This window comes from Aplysia californica, unplaced genomic scaffold (genome assembly GCF_000002075.1).
Source record: "Aplysia californica isolate F4 #8 unplaced genomic scaffold, AplCal3.0 scaffold00795, whole genome shotgun sequence".
Lineage (NCBI taxonomy): Eukaryota > Metazoa > Mollusca > Gastropoda > Aplysiida > Aplysiidae > Aplysia > Aplysia californica.
The window spans coordinates 94,962-116,812 of record NW_004798065.1 but is presented as its reverse complement, the minus strand read 5'-3'; the positions used below and the strand labels follow the sequence as shown (position 1 = coordinate 116,812).

General features: G+C 41.7%; 1 protein-coding gene and 1 long non-coding RNA gene across 2 annotated transcripts; both read left to right on the top strand.

The window, feature by feature from the left end:
* Positions 1–501: 501 nt before the first annotated feature.
* On the top strand, positions 502–8,784 carry LOC106013324. Its single transcript, XR_001185316.2, has 5 exons — positions 502–607; positions 1,983–2,137; positions 4,509–4,632; positions 6,461–6,585; positions 6,905–8,784. It is a non-coding gene; the product is annotated as an uncharacterized LOC106013324 (long non-coding RNA).
* Positions 8,785–9,314: 530 nt separating this feature from the next.
* On the top strand, positions 9,315–21,275 carry LOC106013323. The gene is made up of 2 exons (XM_013088718.2): positions 9,315–9,562; positions 17,567–21,275. The coding sequence occupies exon 2, from the start codon at positions 17,736–17,738 to the stop codon at positions 21,273–21,275; it is 3,540 nt and encodes a 1,179-aa protein (XP_012944172.1). The 5' UTR covers positions 9,315–9,562; positions 17,567–17,735.
* The last annotated feature ends 576 nt before the right edge of the window (positions 21,276–21,851 follow it).

Sequence of the window (21,851 nt, the reverse complement as noted above, 5' to 3'; positions counted from 1 at the left end):
GAAAGAGTCAGGAGCCCAGAGAAGGGGACAAAGAAGGGGAGGGGTGGGAGCAGAAAGCGGAGACGAAAGCAGACGACCGAATGTGGTCAGAGAGCAGAAAAGGAGGCGAAATGGGACATTTTTAGAGAAGAAAAATTTCCGTCGCAGTAAGGTTTCAAACCCTGAGCCTATTGATTGAGAGGTGAACACCGTACCTCTTGACCACGAGAGCCCCCTATTTATGCCTTGTCAGATCTACCTTAACAATTAATAGTGGGTCACCAAAATTAGAATGGGATAGGTCACATTCTTTGTCAAGACTGTCCAACTCAGTGCACCATATGTACCCGCCCTCTCTTTTCCACATAATTTATTCCTGGACCAATGAGATAGGTTCGTTACACTCTCGCCTTCGAACATACCTAAACGGAACTTACAGGTAATCGCAAAGGATTAACGTAATCGATTTCTAATACCTTGTATCCCAGAAAGACGCTAAATACAGTGTTGCCAATTTCAGCTCCATTTACCAAAGTTTCAGATGTTCGTAGTTTCGTGTTTGACCGTTGTGTTTCGTCTTGGAATTAGTTGAACTTGGAGTGGCAACAGCGAACAAGATTTCCTTCACGTAAGGCAAATTCCGTCATTATCATAATTTTGAGTTCTGTTGATTTCAACACAAATTTGTAACAATACACACAAAAAGTGAAAACGTAACAATCTTTAATTATTTTTTTAAAGCTTCCATTTACCACCAGCAGCAAGGGCCTCTTGATGACGTCAGGTGCAACCGTACTATATCTGTGTCGTAAGAATCAGCTTAACCATGTTTGATTTAGTAAGCGTTTTACGGCACTTGCAGCACAGTTAGGCCATTAATATAAGTGCAGAAGATTAGAAGTTTTGCGAGAGAGTAACAAAAGCAATACAGAAGGAGAAGGGATAACATCGATAGGAGGTTGATCATTGCTGGGAAAGAAGGAGCAAACCACACCAGAGCAACAGCCAACTACCTACTCAACCATGTTTAATCACGAAAAACGACACTTTTGGGTCACAGTATGTGGAGACAGTTTAAAATTTTTTTTCCAGATAGATCTATAATAAGAGAAATGAGCTATGCTATTATTTTATTAATCATGAAGCTCAAATATTGAGCTGAGTTAGAGAAGTAAAGGACTGAAATCAAACACTTTCCTCATGCCTCCTTTAAACTAAAAAAAACCCCACATTTTGTCGAAGATGGATTCTTGATACAATTAAAAAGCAATATCATTAATATTTTAAACAAATCATCTTACGCTCAAGTTGGCGATTAAAGGGCTGTACACCTTTTGCTTTTTGGTTTAACACCCCCCAACCCCCCCCCCCACAAAAAGAACAAAACAAAAACAAAAACAAACAAACAAATACCCCCCCACAAAAAAATAAAATAAAATAAAATAATAATAAATAAATGAAATAAAACAACAACACATCAACAACCAACAACAATCAAACAAACAAACTATAAAGAAATCCCAGACCACCTTGAAAATGTCGTACTTTTTGTATAGACCTAAAGTTCATTGTGATAAGAAAAGATAAGATAAGATGATACTTTATTGTCCAAGTGGAAAATTGTTCTCGGCTGTACAGGAATGGTAAACACATATTTTGCAGATATACATAGAATCTAAATTATATTTGCTTCATCATCATCATTGCCTTTCTCACCCTGGATCATAGTATCAGCCACGAACAAACACTTTCCACTTTCCACCTTACCCTATCCTCGGTTAGTCTCTTGATTCTATTCAATGTCTTCCGACTTTTCTGTACTTCAATTTCTCTGACTCTTCTTCAGGTTTCACGTGCTCTTCCGCTTGGTCTTTTACACAAATTATATAATATTACTGTCATGAAAATTCAATAGGAAGAAACACTTTTGGTGTGTGTATGGGGGGGGGGGGGGTGGCGGCGGTGGTGGTATTCTCAATAACTTTCCTTTTGTGACTTTCCAGGCGGGAGTGCAGAACCATGAAGGTGCTGTTGCTTCTTGTCATTGTGCTGTCAACCGCGTGTGTGGTCTGGGGGAATGAGAAGGAGGAGGAGAAGGAGAACTTTCAGATCATCCCCTCTATCTGCGGCATTCTGGATGTGTTCTACTTGTTCTTTCGTAAGATAAGATAAGATAAGATAAGATAAGATAAGATGACATAAGATAAAATAAGATAAGATAAGGCAAGATAAGATAAGATATGGTAAGATAAGATAAAGTAAGATCAGATAAGATGAGATACGGTAAGGTAAGGTAAGATTAGGTAAGATAAGATATACTTTAAAAAAATGGGATTAACAATGTACGAACGTACTTTCACTACTTCCTGTGACACAACAAATTGATCATGCCTACTGTGTCACTGCTCTCTCTCTCTCTCTCTCTCTCTCTCTCTCTCTCTCTCTCTCTCTCTCTCCCCCCCCTCTCTCTCTCTCTCTCTCTCTCTCACACACACACACACACACACACACACACACACACACTCACACAAACACACACACACACACGCACACACACATATGCACGCGCGCACAATAGCAGCAATCTGATAGAAAAGAAAACATGTAAAATGTTTTTGTGATCAGAAAGACCTTATGATGATATTGATTGTTATATTGATTGATTGATTGATTGATTGATTTGTTATTTATTTATTTATTTATTTATTTATTTATTTATTTATTTATTTATTTATTTATTTATGTATTTATTTATGTATTTACGTATTTTTTAAATTTATTTATTTATTTATCTATCTATACTCAACAACAACAACCAAAAAAAAACCCCGCAATTAATATACAAAGTAAAGGAAGGTAAAGACATTGGTAAGTAATTTGTCATTTTACTGATTTTTTGTCACATTTATTGAAGAGGATTCCTCTGAAAGGATTAAGAGTCCCGTTAGAGAAAAAAAAACAAGTTGAATTTGCAGTGAAAAATGATGTACTAGAGTTAAAGGGTATGTCTATAAGTCGGTAATGTCAACTTTGAATCAATAGTGTGTGTGCCCGCCATTTGCGTTCACAACAGCTTGGCATCTGTTTGGCACTGACCTCACAAGTGTATGAATGATGGTCAGGTTCATTTTTGCACCAATTTGTGTGATGGTTCGCTGCAGCTGAGGTGCTTTTGTTGGTCTTGGCTGAAAACGATTCAGTTCTCTGTGGATGTGGTCCCAGTAGTGTTCTATCGGGTTGAGGTCTGGGCTCATTGAGGGCCATGGCAGCACCCTGACATTGTTCTGCTGTAAGACCGCTGCTGTAGTTCTCGCACTATGGGTTCGAGCATTGTCTTGCTGCAGGATAAGATTCAAGTGTTGCTGGAAATGAGGTATGATCACAGATGCCAGTACCTGTTGGACGCAGCGTTGTGCAATAACACCGTTACCTTGACCAGGTCCAATGTTTTGGAAAACAACGGGTCCCAAGTGTTGGTTTAGGCCGATTGCACCCCAGATCATTATGCTGGGGCCACCCCATGCACCGAACTGCAGGATGCTGTTGTCAGCAAACCGTTGGACGGGTCTTCTCCATTATACGGATTTTTCCATCTCCTCGACTGACGTAAAAACGGCTTTCGTCAGTGAATAGGACATTTCTTCACTGATGCCAGGTCCAGTTCACATGTTGCTGAGCCCATGTCAAACGTTGTTGCAGATGTCTTGCAGAGAGGACTGCACGTATCAAAGGTCGACGACATTGCTGTTGTCCTTCTCGAAGCCGGCGGCGCACAGTCTGACCGGAAATGGCTCTCCCATGGTTTCCAACGAGATTTCCGGCCAATATGTTAGCAAACATGAAGCTGTCTTGCAGGTGATTCCGCAGCTGGGCACGGTCTTGGCGCACTGACGTCACTCGTGGTCGGCCAGTTCTGTGAGCATCACGAGTACTTGCAGTAACTTGAAAACGTCTTCGGAGTCGACATATTGTTGAGAGGCACACACCCATGGCAATAGACACATCTGTTGGACTCTCTCCAGCCTGCAATCTGCCGATAGCCCTTTCTTGGTTTGCTCCGCTGAGTCTTGGCATGGCCGCCGGCTCAAAAACACTCAACTGGAGAAAGCGTTACGTCCTGGAGAAAGCGTTACGTCCTGGAGAAAGCGTTACGTCCTGTCACTTTTTACCTCTCGGTCGCGTGAACACTTTTCAGAGGATAAAAACTGCTCACCAACTAGCATGCTCAAGAAATACCCAGTTTGCATTTTTTTCGTAGCCATATTGTGACCTCATTTTACACTATGAGCATTTTTTCAGCTTGGTGACATGCGCTCATAACATCACTGATGACAAAACAATCGGTCATGGCCTACATTCTAGTGAATGTAGGTTATCAAACATCCGAGTCTTTAAGTAGCTGTGTGACTTGCGTAACGTTTGTTGTTGAATTTATTTATTTATTTATTTATATTGGAAGGGGTGGGTGAGGGGGTAACAAATATTGCAGTCTAAGTGTAACTTATGTTTTGTTTCCTCTGACCTTCCAGAGTGTTTCAGTGGCGGCGCCTTGGAGAACACCTTTGTCTGCATACCTTTCCAGTACGTGGTCATCTTCTTCTGTGGCGGACTCCCCCCTCCCCCACTGTCTGGGGCGCACTAGGATCTCACCAGGTAACAACGACAAGCCTTTTCTTATGTGATTTTTAAAGAAAAAAAAATGTAGGTTTTCTACGCTACCATTGACACAATTTAATGACAAGATAGGAGCAGGAAATGGATAGAGGAAGCCGCAGAAAAGAGAGGGAGCAAAATTGAGCCTTCAACCCGCCTTCAACCTTCATCTGCAACAAGTGTGGCAGAGACTGTCATGAGGTTAAAAAAAAAAAGGAAAAAAAATATGGGAGGGGGGTATGTCAGCCTTAGAAAAAGAGGATCAAAATGGGAGTACGTTCGCTTCTTGAAAGCGTGGAATCATGAACTGAACGTGGGCTCCCACCCCCCTCCCCTTTCCACCCGCACCCTTATACTTTTTCTAAGAACAGTAGGTAAAATATAGATCTGTTAATCAAATTTTGTAGGAAGGTATTTGCGTGCGTATACAGATGTGCGTACATGTGCAGGTGCACTCGCACGTGTATGTGCGTGTATGTGTGTATGTGTGTGTGCGTGCGTGCGCGCGTAGCCCATACCCTGTATGCGTTTGCGTGTGTGCATGCGTGAGTATGTGTGTGTGTATGCGTAATTGTAAGTGTATGTGTGTATGCGTAGTTTGTTTGTTTTAGTGGGATGCGGGATAAAGGTTCAATCTGGTTTCGATGTAGACTTCTATTTCAGCGCAGTTCAGTAAATAGAACGGTCGGGCGTCCATCAACGCCGACAAAACACAGCCAGATGGGTTGAAAATCTTAACCCCCCCCCCCCCCCCCCAAACGAAATATGTTCAAGAATGCTCTATAGGGGGAATGAAACAAATTATACACATTGATGGTGCAACGAGTAGGCCTATGTATAGAAGGAACTGCTCATAGTTCAAATGAGGGAAAACCTTATGAATTTAAAGCATTGGATAGCTGATGAAGGAAACAAGAATATGATTGTGTTTTTCGATAGAATGCCTTGTTAGGCATGGCAAGTGTACCTTATTGATAACTCCAGTTTTATGCTCTAGCTCTATATTATGGAACCTAAGTGATATTAAATTATATACAATCTATCACGCACAGAGCGAAATCGAGACGAAAATATTTTTGTAATGCACGAAGTTCGCTATGTACACATTATGTTATTAACAAACAAAATCTATGTTCATTTAAAAGACAAAATTCGGGACCTAAAACTCAGATCTCTATGTGCGTGATTGCTATGTCCATGGTTGCTATGTGCATGTTCGCTATGTGCATTATTGCTAGTTGCATTATTGCTATGTGCATGTTTGCTATACGTGTGTGTTCGCTATGTGCATGTTCGCCATGTGCTTTATTGCTAGTTGCATTATTGCTATGTGCATGTTCGCTGTGTGCATGTTGTCTATGTGCATTATTGGTATATTATTTTATGCATGTTCTCTATGTGCATTTTTGCTAGTTGCATTATTGCTAGATGCATGTTCGCTATACATGTGTGTTCACTATGTGCATGTTCGGTAAGTGCATGTTCTCTATGTGAATGATTGCTATGTGCATGTTCGATATGTGCGTGTTCGATATGTGCGTGTTCAGTATGTGCTTGTTCCTATGTGCGTGATCGTTGGGTGTGTGTTTTATATGTGCGTATTCACTCTGCGTTTTATCAACTTGCGTGACATTCCCTATGTGCATGTTTTCTATGTTCTTGTTCGCTATGTGCGTGTTCCCTCTGTGCGTGTTAGACAATATTTACAGTTTTTATATTTTGTGTTAGCATATTACATTGATCACTAAAGACTCATGTATCATTTTTAAAATAAATCTTGTTGATCAGTGAGACTGCTTTTTATCTTTCCCACAATTTGATCCTCTAGAAAATGGGGAATTACAACTTGCATCTTTGAAGAGCGGATCCTCCCATCTACTCACGTACGGTGGAGACTCACACATATACAGACAAATATGCAACAAGAACAGGCACACCAATTCAGATGCGCAGGTAAGCAGATTTAAAGCAAATAACAGAAAGAATTATTTTTAAAAACAGAGTTCTGTATCTTTATACTTACACATGTGTGTGTGTGTGTGTGTGCGCGCGCGCGCGCGTGAGTATGTGTGTGTGTGTGTGTGTGTGTATGTGTGTGTGTGTGTGTGTGTGTGTGTGTGTGTGTGTGTGTGTGTGTGTGTGCACGCGCGCAAATGCGCCGAGTGCTTGTAATGCTCGGTATCAATGTTCGCGGTTAATTATTATTGCATTCTCAATGGGTTTTTTTGGTTTTCTTTAAATTTACAAATTTACTTTTCCCGTTTGATTTCAGATGCATTTTGAGCTTGAGTGACATCTTCAGGCTTCCAGAACACTCCAATTGAAAGGCCATTTCTCAAAAAAGATTTTTCGATCTGAGGCGGACCTTTTAGGAAGCCGAATTTCAAGTGACTTTGTGATAGGCTTAGAGACATAACACTAACAGAAGTGTAGGCCTACTGAGAACTTGTGAATTTCGTCTCATCTGTCTTTGATCGGATTCTATCCTTGTGTTTGTAAAAAAACAACCCAACAAAACAAAACAAAACCGAATATGTTTTGGAAACCAAACCCAGATACTCATGACCATCTGATCGTATAATATATCAAATATTGCAACTATTCATGGAACCAAACCTAGATATTCATGCCCATATTATTATATGATCGTATCTCAAATATTGCAGCTTTTAAAATTTTTACTTCTACTCTGACGTTTCAGTCAACTACTTTTTCCACAAAGCGTTTCCAGCTTATTTGCATTACTTCATAAGTGAAGTCTTGACGTAAGATGTCCACATAGAAAATATTAATCATGTCTTATCTGAATTTTTGACAATGTGGTTCATATCATCTGTATTGATGAGGCAGTAGCTCTTAAAATACAAACAACAACAAAAACAACAAAAACAACAACAACAACAACAACAACAACAACAACAACAGCAACAAACCCCAACAAAAACAACAACCGTTCGTTTTGGTAATGATTGTACAAATGTTTCATCTCATGAACTCTTGTGTTCTGTTTTTATTATGGATCCTAAGAGTGCTAGCCCCCTTTCGCTCTTGCATTCGGATTATTCATTTGTCTGGTCCATAAAATCATTAATGTCTTTGTCATCGTTGTTTTGTTGTAAGTGAGATAGCCTAACGTCTTTATTATTAAGTCTACTGTAGGTAGGAAACAATGTAAGGAGAAGTCGGGTGTCAGATGCTTGTACGTGTATATGTGTTTGACTTCTATACGATTAGTCAAGATAAATTCAATTCTGCTTTTAATGTAGGCCTGTGAACCAGGTATAATCTTTAATTATCGTATCAAGTTTATTCTCGTCTTTTTGTTTGTGTATGTATTTGTAACTCATTTTCTCTGGAAGTATTCATTTTATGATTTCTTACCGTTGAACACCCTCTTAGTTATACTATTCATACCCCCCTTACTTCCTTGGGGAAAAGTAATATCCATGATAAAAAACGACAGTAAAGTTGTCAAACTGTTAACTTGTCTGCGAACAAGCAATAGAACATTTTCCTCCTTAAATTTGTATCTTAAAAACTCTCCCTATGTTCAAACCAAACGTCCTCCTCTTTTCGACTTTCAGTAGAAAAAAATTTATTTAAAAATAGGCTATGACAAGTCTAGATGACCAATTAGGAAGGTTGTGTTCATTGCAAAACAAAAAATATTTCTTCTCTATTACTGGGCAGCTAAGTAAAAAAAACCCAACCCAACCCAAGAGCAACAAACAAACAAACAAAACATAAAAAAACCCAAACAGACGACAAATCATCCAGCAGGCTGCCTTTTTTATTCTTTGTTAAGGCAGTCTATTAGTTCTACCTCTTTGATATACCGATACTTGTACGTGTATTTGTACCACGATAAACAGATTGACTGCACAACAAAACCCCAGGTTACGTCGTGAAACCTGTTTATAATTAATCTTATATTATATTCTTTTTGTTTCCTACACTTCTTTTTGTCCATTACCGTTTATTGCCCCTTCCTGTCCTCCTCCTATTTCTACCTCCTGTCCGCACTCCTTTCTTTCTTCTAAACTTTTATTGTACATTCTTCTTCATGCTTATACCCTTCCCCTTCCCCCCTCCCCTTTTTCTTCTTTAACAGACTTTCAATTGCAATAAAAGTTTATTCTGAATCTTTTGAAACTCTTCTTATTGATTTCTTTTCGGCCTTCAGTTAAACTTTCATGTCTTGTACGTGCTCTCTCCTCTGCGAATTGTAGATTCCCTTCTGGGAAATCAGACAACACATGGCAGGATAACGAGATGAAATAGAATCCACAATAGAGTATGGTGTATAAAAAACAATCAGTAAGCCTTTTTCTTTGACAGCACTAATTGTTAGAACCAGTGGTCAACAACACCGCCCTTGAAAGTACTAGATAAGCAAGTAAGTTCTGGTGCAGATCTATTAATAGTTGCGGCGCGTTTAGTGTATGAAATATTGATCGAAATGGGGTCGTTATGGGTGAAGATTTCCTTTACACAGCGCAGCAGAGAACCTTGTCATCGTGTTGTGTTGTAGACAGGTGTAGTTTTGTGTCGTAGTGAGCAACACGGCTTGAAGGAACTCTTCAGTTGATTGCAGATACCGAACTGGAGGAATATCTAGTACAAATACATTATTTTGGGTTAGCAGACGACGAAATGCTTATACAGTGACATGGCCAGCAATGGTTGCTAATGTAAACAGCTGCTCTTCTGCGACCGAGGTAAGATTGTGTACGATTTCGCCGCTTTTAAAGTCTGGTTCTTCCCCCAACACTCATAGGCCTATCAAAGCTCGTTTATAGATTTGTGCGTAGAATGATTCGAGAAGAATGCACTACGCAAAAGACTGGAAAAACTTCAATCTGGAGACTGTACTCTGAGGGTTTTGATGACCAGCGCACGAACAATTAGCAGAAGCATGCACAATGTGAAGGTAGGTCTATAGGGTATACGAGTATGCCTAATGCAAAGAACTGCTTAATCATGTTGTTCTTTCAACCGTTATTTCTTCTCTGTTCGAATATTAGTGCATGCATAGCTCTCTCTCTCTCTCTCTCTCTCTCTCTCTCTCTCTCTCTCTCTCTCTCTCTCTCTCTCTCTCTCCCTCTCTCTCTCTCTCCCCCCCCCCTCTCTCTCTCTCATTCATAATTTTGATAGAAAAGTAAACCTACTTAGTGCAGGACTCAACTTTATAATGCATCAATCCATTACATAAAGAGTGCTCAAACTTCCAAATTTCTTTTTTTTAAAAACAACAACCCCCCACCCCCCACCCCCCCCACAAAAAACCCCCACAAACACAAAAACGAAGCTTGGCTTAATTTCTTTTGTGCCACACACGCTATTGAATTATCCTTTAATATTAAAATTAATACACAGTATTATATTCGCAGTTGTAATAACCAGAAGGAAAATGCCTTAAAAAACATGGCACCTTGTCAAACAAACAAACAAACAAACAACCCGACAATCAGAAAACAGGGGTGACAATGTCATCATGATTATAAAGCGTGCAATGGCAATGCCAGTACATGTGTATCAGTAACAGTCGTAGTGGTTGTTGCAGCTCAGTGGGTTAGGTTTTTAGATTTATTACGGCATCGTTTATACAATACACCAGGTCAATCAAACTACGGTTCTCTGGTCATTTGAGACCCGCACAAAGTTTCAGTCTGTCCCAGTTAAGAACGAATGCGCCCGAGATGAGTTGATAAATTAAAGAAAATAAAAACAATCTTCCCGTCTTCAAAATTAAAATCAATAGTTTCTGGCCATGCTGGGAGTAGATATAATTGATCTTATATATTCCATGTCATGAAGTGCCCTTGAATGACAATTAGCTATTATGTCAGCTATAGTCTCACATTTGAGAACTTTAGTATTACAACTGAATTCACCCAAATTTCTCCTGCACTGGGATGAGATAATCATTTAGAATTCCCTTTTCCGGCTTGGGACGTGAACACACTTGCCCATGTGTGCTCAACACAGTATATGTTTGTTATTTGTTTTACTTTACGTGGACCAAAGTGCACGGCAACGAGACCAACAAGACCACATAAATGCAAAATGTAGCCTAATGTCTGCATGACTAAAGCCCACGCTGTACCAGAACTTTGTTTACAAATCTCTTGGTGTGGATCAGGGCTTTTGGCCAGTAATTCTCTGGCCTCCTTCACCGTAGTTGCAGAATATAAGGGACTTGGCACGTCACGATAGGCTATGCGCTTTTACACCCATTTCAATACGCTTCTGGGAGAGACGAAGCGGGCTTTTGAATTTAAAATCTGTTGCCGATAGGACAGTCACAATGGAAAGGGAGATATCCTGTGGGGTTTCAAACAAAGGTTCTTTCCTCCGTAGTAAGGCATTATACCAACTGAGCGAATAGGAAGTCTGTCTGTCTGTCTGTCTGTCTGTCTGTCTGTCTGTCTGTCTGTCTGTCTGTCTGTCTCTCTCTCACACACACACACACTAATACGCACACACGCACACACTCACACACACTCACTCACTCACTAAATAACACACTCACCCACCCCCTGATGGAGGGAAGAGTATTTGGGGGTCTCCAAAACAAACCTATACTGTAATCTGGAGCTGTTCTGCATGGATTACCTGTGTGAAATCAAACCGTTTACCCTCCAATACTGTTACCTAACATGCCCCCCCCCCCCCCAACAGTGCAAATGCGCACAGAAAGCTCAAGTGGAATTATGCAGGGCCACAGGGTAGGTAGCTTTGGGTCGGATCCCCATTAGGTAATATTTGATGGTGGTTGTTGGATTGTTTTCACAGTTCGACACCTACTTGGTTGGGTGCTCTGGAAAAAGGGCACTAGAATTTGAGGTCTCACCTCTAAGATATCCTGAAAACAACTACGTAGTATCCTTAATAAACATTTGTCAATAAAGAAAAAAAATACAAGGACCATCAAAAAAGAGTAATACAGAAATTAATAGAAGGGACTGGGGTCTATAGGCGAAGTTTATACTTATACATGTATTACGATTACAATATATTATGTAATTTCATCAATTTCAAGGGCCTTTTTCGTCCTTGAATTGAATAATGACATCGATTGAGATCCCTGTCACTATCGTATGAACTTTGAACTAGCCTATAATAATCAAAGGGATTATAAACATATGCTGAATACACCCCTGGGCTGGATTAGCCACTGGTGTAAGAAGCTATCTTAACACATTAAGTAGCAGCTTCCAACAGACGGCCCGAAGGAGAACAGCCGAGACAATCGGTTTGTCCGATCAGACAACGGGACAATAATACTAATATAATATGCTCCCTCAAGGCAAATTGTTTCCCTTTTCGTTCCGAGGAATTATCTTGAATGAGATTTTGTTTAGTTCTGACGCGAACACTTCAGACGGAGGACGCAGTTCGCTGCTAAGTTAATGAGGCTTAACTCTTCCCGAACCAAGCGCAGATCCGCCAGTCTTTCTGTAGCCTGCGTCTTTGGATAATGTGGGCTCCTCATAATTCCTAGCGCAGAAAGAGTTAAGAAAGTGACCTAAACGCAAACTCTCTGTATTGCACAGAACAAATCTTTGAGCAGCATTAACTGCCAACACTAACTTTTATTGTTGGTTGTTTTTGTGCGTGCTTACATCCCTTATAAATAAATATTGGGTGTAGTACTTTCGATTTCGCGTCCGTCTCTTAAGAGGTGGGCAAGTAAGGAGTAAGCCCCCCACCCCCCCCCCCCCCCCCCCAAATCACCAAAAACTAACTCAACCAACAACAAACAAACAACTCACCAAACTCCGAAGTAGAAAGTAAACATCTTTCTCTGAAAATAATAAATTCTGTCTCAGATTCGATCCTTGGTTGCCAGCCCGTATAGTTAGTGTCAGCAGGAACTACCACAAGAACTGCTAGCTCAGGGGTACCGACAGAAGACAAAACATTTACCCTTTGCTCAGACAACGACTTGTTTCTGGAAGTTCTGGAGAGAACGGCCACATCTCACTAGAACAAGATCAGAGTTTGACCATCTGTGAGCTGATTGTCCATGTTTTGCGTTCCCTTCAACACATGAGAATTTAAATGCCGGATGCTCAAAGTCACCAATTAGAAGCGGCCCTCGTGTGACACAACATCGGTACATGTAACAGTCACTTTGACAAAAGCAACAAGAGCTGACCGCAGTAAATCACTCACTAATTGCTGGGGAAAAAAAGTTAAGTAACATAATTATCATAATTTGTTATTTAGTTAACATGCCTTAAGATGAAATTTCAGAAATAAAAGGCACTCTGGAAGCCAACCAAGAATTCACCCCAGGCTGTTGATTTGCTGAGATACGTGACTTCAAATTCGAAATTGCCAATTCAAAGTCAAAGTTTGCTAAAGTTTAGATATAGGCCTATAGCATCAAATTAGGTTCAACGCGAGACACGTTACTTATTTTGATACGCTGATTCCGAAAATGAAATCAGTTTTTACTTACGATAGCTATTTTAAAAATTTTGCAAGCAAAGTTTAACCCACACGGTGGCAAACTTCAAAGGGGTTCTGCGTCACAGCTGGCCTCTCCCAATTCTGACAGTAGGTATCTATAACGAGATTAGGTAAAAACCGTAGATTTACACTAATAAGGAGATCACTCTATGGGCAAAACTGACAGTTGTCCATCCTCTTTGTGAAAAAAATGACTACATGATACAAACTTGATCAAATACAATGTACGTTGGGTTTTTTTTTTTTGCGATCTTCTAAACCCAACAAGAAAAAGAGTCACCCGCGAGTCATGTTGTTAATTTTGATACTCTGGTTCCGAATTTGATATAATTTTTTTTACGATAGAACGTAGCATTTAATCAGTTTATAAACATAATATTACTGTTGGCGGGCCGCATCGATACCATGATCAATACCACCAAGATGGGGTAGATATTCGTTTAGCGCAGTCGCTGTTCCCCGGATGAATTTTTCCGTGCTCCATAAAAATAGAGTCGCTGTTCCCAGGCGCTCCGTACTTTCTTTCTTTCTTTCTTTATGTACATTTATTTATCTATTTATCTATTTACGTATTCTTATTATTTAAGAGATGCACACTGGCGCACAACAAAGGCCGTATCGTGCTTGGACAAAGAAAGACAGCCAAACTAAAGGAAGATTGTAGAGAGATACATGCAGTAGGTAGGGCCTATCATTATCAGCAGCATCTCCCTCGTGGTGATTTAGGGACACCAGGACAAGCATAGATCTATTATATTAGATCTATATGTAATGAGATGCATGCCATTCACAGCAAATCACCATCACCAAGCAATTACCAAACATGCCTTAATATCGTATAGATCTCCCCCCCCCCCTCTCTCTCTCTCTCTCTCTCTCTCTCTCTCTCTCTCTCTCTCTCTCTCTCTCTCTCTCTCTCTCTCTCTCTCTCTCTCACTTTCTTTTCACTCTGTAAGTTTAAGTTTTAGTAAAAGTTTACGGCACTTGCATGACAATAAGGTCATATAAGTGCCAACGATTATAGGATACAAAAAAGTAGCAACCACAAAAAGGAGGAGATATAAGGATGATGGATGTTTGAGAGGAAAGAAAGAGCAAACCACACCAGAGTACCCACCAACCACCCACCCCTCTCCCGATAGAGAGAGAGAGAGAGAGAGAGAGAGAGAGAGAGAGAGAGAGAGAGAGAGAGAGAGAGAGAGAGGGGCGGAGTATTGGTAGCGTGTGTGTGTTTGGGGGGGGGGGGGTATTTTATGAACAATTTTTTTTTGCAAATCTGAACAACTAGCTTTACTAGCATACATATTATATACAAATGCTGCATAAATTATACTATTCAAATAGTGAATGAAGAAGAAATTTAATAGACCTAAATGTATTAATGTTTTCTATTTTGTTTACAATTTACACGTTCTACTCTTAATGACCAAACTGCCCAAAGCAGAAAGAGGCGAGTTTACTCTGTTTTAGTTGACACTAGATGTTGACATGAATCTCTACACACGTTTATATTATTTAAGACTGAAGTCCACCATGGGACCTTGAACGCTATGTACAAAATAGCTCTCTTAGATAATGTCTTTTTCGATTTTGTTGCAAGGGTTGGAAATACCTCATTGAGCACGGACGGTCATTTCGATCGTTAAATACTTAAGCCTGTGGTTAGAGTATATTCGAAGGGAAAAAGTAGGAACGAACGGAAAGAAAATACACTTAAGTGCACATAATATCTGAATAATAAATACATACGTTTATTGTGTTATTTATTCTACCTGTAAAGGACTCCCTATAGTGATCTGAATTATAGTTGAACTTGTCCAAGACGGACAACGATTATCAAGGAGAAAAGTTGTCATCTTATGTGGTCATCTTGGATAATGGCACAATAATACAGGTGAAACTGTCTAGGATGATCATCTGGCCGTTGTTGAAGAGAAGAGTAGCCGTCTTAGACAGATGGGCATCTTACACAGTTTTATTATAAAATTATAAAATTACGCAAGGGAGGAAATGGGAAGCGGTTGTTGTATAGGTGATTGTCTTATACAGGTAGCCGTTAGAACAGGTTTGACAGTATTAAAAAACACAAGGGGAAAGTGGGATGTGGTTGTTTGTAGTAATATTTTGTTTTTATTTGCTTGAGTAAAGAGAAGAACACCGACACAATAATGCTCGTCCTAAGTGTTGGGGAAAAAGTGACACAGATAGAAACGACAAACGATAGGGGGGGGGGGGGGAGTAGAAACTACAATGGCACCCTCCAACAACTACCACCCGCTCAATATTTTGTAAAGGGGGTTCCACTCATTAGATAATTGCCTAAGTCACTTTTGGCAGGTTTGGAGTTTTTTGTTCTGAAATGAAAAGCAGAGCGAGCTAGGTATTAATAGTTCACTTGGACAAAATAATCATCCAAATAAAAAATTACTTGAGCATAACAGCATGCAAGAATTCCATTCAGCCAACTAATGGTTCGAAAGAATCATTTTTTTTTTCAACTTATTTTCTCAAAATAGCTAAACATAACTTAGGTGTTTATCATGAGCGTGTCGAGGTGATTGACTTGAACAGAAAGCATTGGGGCTTTCACATTCGACTGTAAGTTCGTTTGTTACCCCCCCACCCCCCCCCCCCACACACACACAATACACACACACACACACACACACACACACACACACACACACACACACACACACACACTCCAAAACCCTTCTGAGGGACGGAAATTCCGTAGCGCGTTCCCGAAATAGACCAGCAGAGCAATCAAAGATCGTGTAGTCGAGAATCTTTGGTGCAATCCATGACCTTCGTCCACTGGTCTCGCCTCGTTTGCCGTCAGCGACAATCGATAGTTCGGCACGTCATAGCATTGGGGCATTCAAGCTTGGCAATGACCTAATAACCCGAGCCTCAATAGCTCGTGGCCTGACCTATGACCTCTAGCCCCTCGTTCTGTTGAACATTCTATCGAGGAGACCGGTATCTGCAGTGTGAGAAATTAGAAGAAAGCAACTACATGTATGTCGCTAATTATTTTTTGGAATAGCGCCAATTGTCCGGCTGCAAAGTAAAAATATAAAGTATTGCGCTCTGAGGTGGGCATAGGTTGATTAGAAAACGTTTCATCTTCCAAAAATTGTCAGTACATTAGTGGTTGGTTATTATTGTTCGTCCTTAGATTTCTCTGATCCCCTACATCTCTCTCTCTCTCTCTCTCTCTCTCTCTCTCTCTCTCTCTCTCTCTCTCTCTCTCTCTCTCTCCTTCTCTTCTCTCTCTCTCTCTCTCTCTCCTTCTCTCTCTCTCTCTCTCTGTCTCTCTCTCTTCCTCCCTCTCTCCATCGTACTTCTCTTCTTTATAAAGATGTCACCTTGTTGCATATTTCATGACTGCACCTTCTACAGTGGGTGTAGCATTCAACGAGGTTGCCGGGACGGCTTGTTGTCCTCGATGGATCCGACCTCTCGTTGAACGTGACAAAGGCTAAAGAAAAAAAAGGAGACAAGTTATTATACTATACAATGTACCAATACCAGTAATTAAAACAGTTGTCCTCCCAGATAACAAAAATCTCAAACAGCATCAGTGTGCGCGTGTTTGAGCGAGGCACACTAGATCTAGCAATAATATGTGTTAAGAATGGAGGACGGGCCTTGTGTTTCGCCTGAGATGGAGAGAAAGGAGAACAATTCTTCGCTTTTGGGGCCACTAATTGCTTTTATTTGCTTATCGCGACCTCGTTGAAAGCGACTTCAGTCTGTTTGCAACCTCGTTGAAGCTGACGTTCATTTACAAAAAGATATAGAGGTAAAAATCGGGGATTAATGATAGCCTCGTTGGAGCCGACTTCTCGTTGAAAGTAACCCCGTTGAATGCGACACTCACTGTACAATAAATGCAGGAAACATTAGCTTTCCTTAGTATCTATGACCTATCAATATATTATATTCGAATACACGAGCCTTCAAGTTGTACTTTAACCAAGTTTTTTTTATTAACATGATTAGTCTGTGGCATCTGCGATAAGATTTATCTGACACTTACCTATTTTGACATGTAACACAGTAAATCCCCCCCCCCCCCCCCCATTCTTTTAACATTTTGAATTGGACAGGTTTTCTTTAATTTAAGAAGAGGCAACTCAAAGGTCATAACAGGTCAAGACAAACTCCCCCTGTCCAATCGTGGCCATATTAGCGACCAGAAAGCACTCTCGTGCAAAGTTACTAGATATGGATGCCCTCCAGAAAAATAGATGCACCCCCCAAAAGTGTCCCTTAACAGCAGTCCATGTTAATTGGCTCTAATTCATTTTTTTTTCCGACCCGAAAAGTTTTCACCAAATGGACTTGACCTTGACGTCCTTATCATTGGTGACGAGACCAAACGATCAGAACTTTTTTTCACGTGTGCTTTTTTTTTCTAAAACACTTCGCCTCTTTCTTTCCCCTGCAGACGGCTGATCAGTAGACATGCTGAACAGAATTTTGGGGTCTTCGACGCTCCTACTTGCTTCACCGCACTGCTCAACTAATATACAAGATATGTAGAGAAAAGAAGACCACAAAGCTCTGGAACAGAAAAGAAGACCACTGTCTAAGATTTACATCCAACCAGAGACAAAATGGCTGATGATAGTGCTCCCGTCGTCGTCAGTAAAAAATTTCTCCGGAGGTGCCGGGCGAGGAAAATATTCGAGGATAACAAGTACCGACGAATGAGCCACTCTCTCTTACAGCCACAAAAACATGTTCGCCGACCCCGGGTCTTGCAGTTTTCCACAACAAAAGAACCCAACCATCAAGCTGGGGCTGCTGCCTCTTATAACTCTCTGGACCTTCTTCACTCTGATCATTTGTTGGATGAAAACGCACCTCATCTCCCCATTCACCATGCTGACCAGGAACACTGGACACTTGACCAACTGTTAACACTTCCAGCACGTAAGCGGTTGAGAAAACTCGCCAAAGTGTTGAAAGGCTGGTGGTCACCGTATCCGGGGTTAACTTTCCATTCGTCAAAAGTCAACATCAGGGCAGTCCTGACTCGGCGGGAAAAATTGACTTTGGGGGACTTTAAAGTTAGTCCACATAACGAGCTCAGTTCCAAAACATTTAAAGTAATACCATACCTCAAAAGCCAAGTAGGGCGTACTCAATGTTTGTTTTCTGATTCCGGAATACAACCACACAAGATCAAGCCATCTACTAAAGGTGATGACAGTGAAGATGAAGTAGACAACTATGAAAGTTCCGACGATGACGAAGGCTTGAACAACAGATTTTGGCGAAAGCCTCCTCACATTCCTAAAAAGAGTCGAATACGACGTATCTTAACGAACAAATTCATCCGCTCCCAAAAGTCACAATCCAAAAGTTTTGTGTCAGAAACATGGCGCGTTCACGTCTTAGAAAGAACCACCGAGCGCCAGGATCAGGAGACCAATCACTGGGAGAAGAACGATCAAAAACACAACCCGGAAGAAGGGCAAGCAACTCTGCGCAAAGGGCTAACATTAGGAGACTTCTGGCCCCCTGAGGATGCTCGTCGGCTTGGAATACAAGCAGACGACAGAGGTGGTGTGGACACTGATGATGCAGGTTTTGTGTCCGGAGAATCTGGTTATAAGATTGATGACGACAATGCTTTAGTCACCATGCCAACGCTACGACCGCCAGAAGTAGAATCCAAAATGAACCAATCTGTTTCCTCGGCTTTCAGTGATAATATGTCCGTGAAAACAGCAGGCAAAAGTCTGGAAAACTCTCTTGAATCTGAGCTTGGAAAAGTGGAGGAGAACGAGAGTCCAAGCAGCGTTTCCGAAGGTAAACCCGAAGTAGGTGATGTCTTCTCAGATGAGAAAGCAAACGATTATGGACAGAGTGACCCTGAAGAAAAGAAAAGACTAAGCGAAAAGGAATCATTTTACGCGAGAGTGAAACTCGACCGCACAAAAATTCGCCCCGACCAGCTGAAGGCAGAGTTCCGGCGAGACTACCGAGAGGCGTCCTGCAAACCTCGGCGGTTTGTGATCAACATATCCCGCATCGTCTATCACCGGGTTGCTTTACTCAACAAACTTCGTTCGTGGAGAATGTCCAAAACCGATCTGACCACATACCTCGTGTTTGCTTTCACCCGCCAGCTAGGCGACAGCCTGGACGAGTATAGAGCGTGGGTATCTTCCACCTGGACCTCACAACTCGGGGTAAATGATATTTTCGGATCTTTTGCGCAATCTGACGCCGAGGCCTCCATCGGCGAGCTCATACAGCGCGTTGTAACCGCGGTGGACTCAGTTGACATCAGTGATTTTAGGAGCGGAAACTCATCCACAGGCTCGCGACACTCAACACAAACACGGCCAGTCTGCAGCTTCTTTATGTTAGCTTCCATGACAAAATGGAACAACGGGAGCTTCCAGCTTCCACATGCCACAGAATGGTTTGATACCAATGCAATGCTGCGGAATCTTCGAGACATCTTGGAGTCTGAAACAGACCTCAACTATCTCCAGCACGATTTAAGTGAGGCCTTACATGACGACAGGCAGCATTATAATTTAAAGGAATCCAAAATGGCACCAAATAAATATGGCAGTCGCGTGGCCAACTTGAATGAGATACTAAATGACAGCAACTTGCACCCTTTTCTGGAAGATTCTGGGACTGCAACCGACAGAAACGGCAACAGTAGTGTCGAAGACCTCTCTGCGCCAGAAGGCCGTGGCCCGAATTCTCCTACAATCTGTGCAATCTGTCTCTCAAACCTTAGTGGCAGTCGCGCAGGGGCCGGAAGCTTCCCTCTGGCTCTACAGCTGTGCAGTCATTGGTTCTGTGAGCAATGCTGGAACTACTGGGTTGCGCGAAAATCAAAGACACGTGACAAAAATAATAGCAAAAATGACAACAACAACAAAAACAACAAAAACAAAAGCGATGGTTATCTCAAGTGCTTGAAGAAAACCTGTGTGACTCCAATAGAGCACGCGACCTTGCTCACACTGCTCGACCTGCAGCACATTCGCTCTTTCAACAGGAGTAAAACAGACAACTTTTTACTCTCTTTATCATACACGAAGCAGTGTCCAAACCCTCACTGTGAACGCATTCTGTACTCAAAGCCGTCTGCCTCATCAAAGACCGACCACTTGTCATTTGTCACGTGCAAATGCTCGTGGCAGGTTTGTCTGGCCTGTCTTCAGTTGCCGCATTGGCCAGCAAGTTGCGAGGCAGCCTCAAGATACCAGCACTTCCTCCACACACAGACACTTGATGTGCTCAAAAGACCATTAGAAGACCATGAGCTCCCAGACATAATTCTACGAGGCAAACACTGTCCTAAATGTGGACAGTTTCGACAGACGACAAGGACTAGCAAATCTGAGCACTGCGAGTGTGGTTGCCGGTTCTGCGTGCCGTGCGGCCAAGAACTGCGCAATGGAAGAAGTGAAGAACACAACGCCTGCCAGGAGAGATTTGTTCTCAATGACGCGCGGTTCAAGAAGAATCTGTTGTCTCAGGAGCAGAAGGCAGCAGACGTGAACGCATCCAAGTGGTACGCCATGGCCATGGAGCACAGGATTTTACGTCACCCTCAAGTCGTATCGGCCCTCTACTCTATGTCGGACCTGGTGGCGACCAAAATACAAGACGCGGCAAGAGAAGGTTTCCATATTGGAGACGCAAAGAAAGTGGCCGCTGGATGGAGAGAGAAACTGTTTTACTGGAACGAAGAAAACGAACGACTAATGGGCACGCGAAGCCTCAAACGCAGCAGCTTATCTGGCAACGCGTCTCGACCCTTGTCTCGCACGTTCTCATCTCTGTCAAATGACTCAGCATGTTCGTTGTCCGACACCGAAGACGTCCCCTTAGATGACGTCATCAGGAAAGCCGCGCAGAACCTAACTCACGTGACTCTAGAGCTTCATCACGTGCTCGAGTTCACGTGTGTGCTGTTGGACGAGCAGCCGGCGTGTCACGTACCTCTGGCCACTCACATGGAGCGGGGGGAAGACGTTTGCGCCGGTCTGGCCATCCTGCTACAGGAGTCTCACGTGCACAACGCTAACAGGATCCTCCCGGCCTTCCTGAGGCTACAGGTCAAGGCCAAGCAGGTCTGGGGCAATATCATGAACTTGATAGAGGCTGACAGAAACTGATAGATCGACACAATAATGGCCCTTTAGTTCTGGGAAAAGTAAGACAGACAGAAATAACAGAGGGAAAGTAAAAAAAAAAGTAAGACCTACGAGTGGCGCTCTTTAACCATCCGCTTTCTCAAACTCAGTATTCTCTGTCAGTTCATCTCTGCTTTAATAATTAAACGAAGAGGGGTAAATATTTTTTAGGAGCCCGGGATCTGTACTTTTTTCAAGGCTTCATACAAAATAGTACAGATAATGAAATAAGTACATAATCTTTGTTTCATTGACCAAGGGCATCGACTGAGTGCAATAGTCTTTCAGCCCCACATTAGGCATGTTGTATATGCGTCACCATTTCACTATCTGAGAATTATAAAGTTCTATCTGCTCAGTACCCAGTCTTGATAAATTTGACGCTAAAAATTTTGAGTTTCATTTGCAAAAATTTCAAGCTTTTTCGAAGGCAATGCTTTGAATATCTTGATAACTACTCCGAATAATCTTACGGTTTTGATAGAGCACTGACCTCATGGGCGGCCTTAGTGACTCAAAACGTCCAAAAATGCCAGATAAAACTTTGTAATTCTGAGT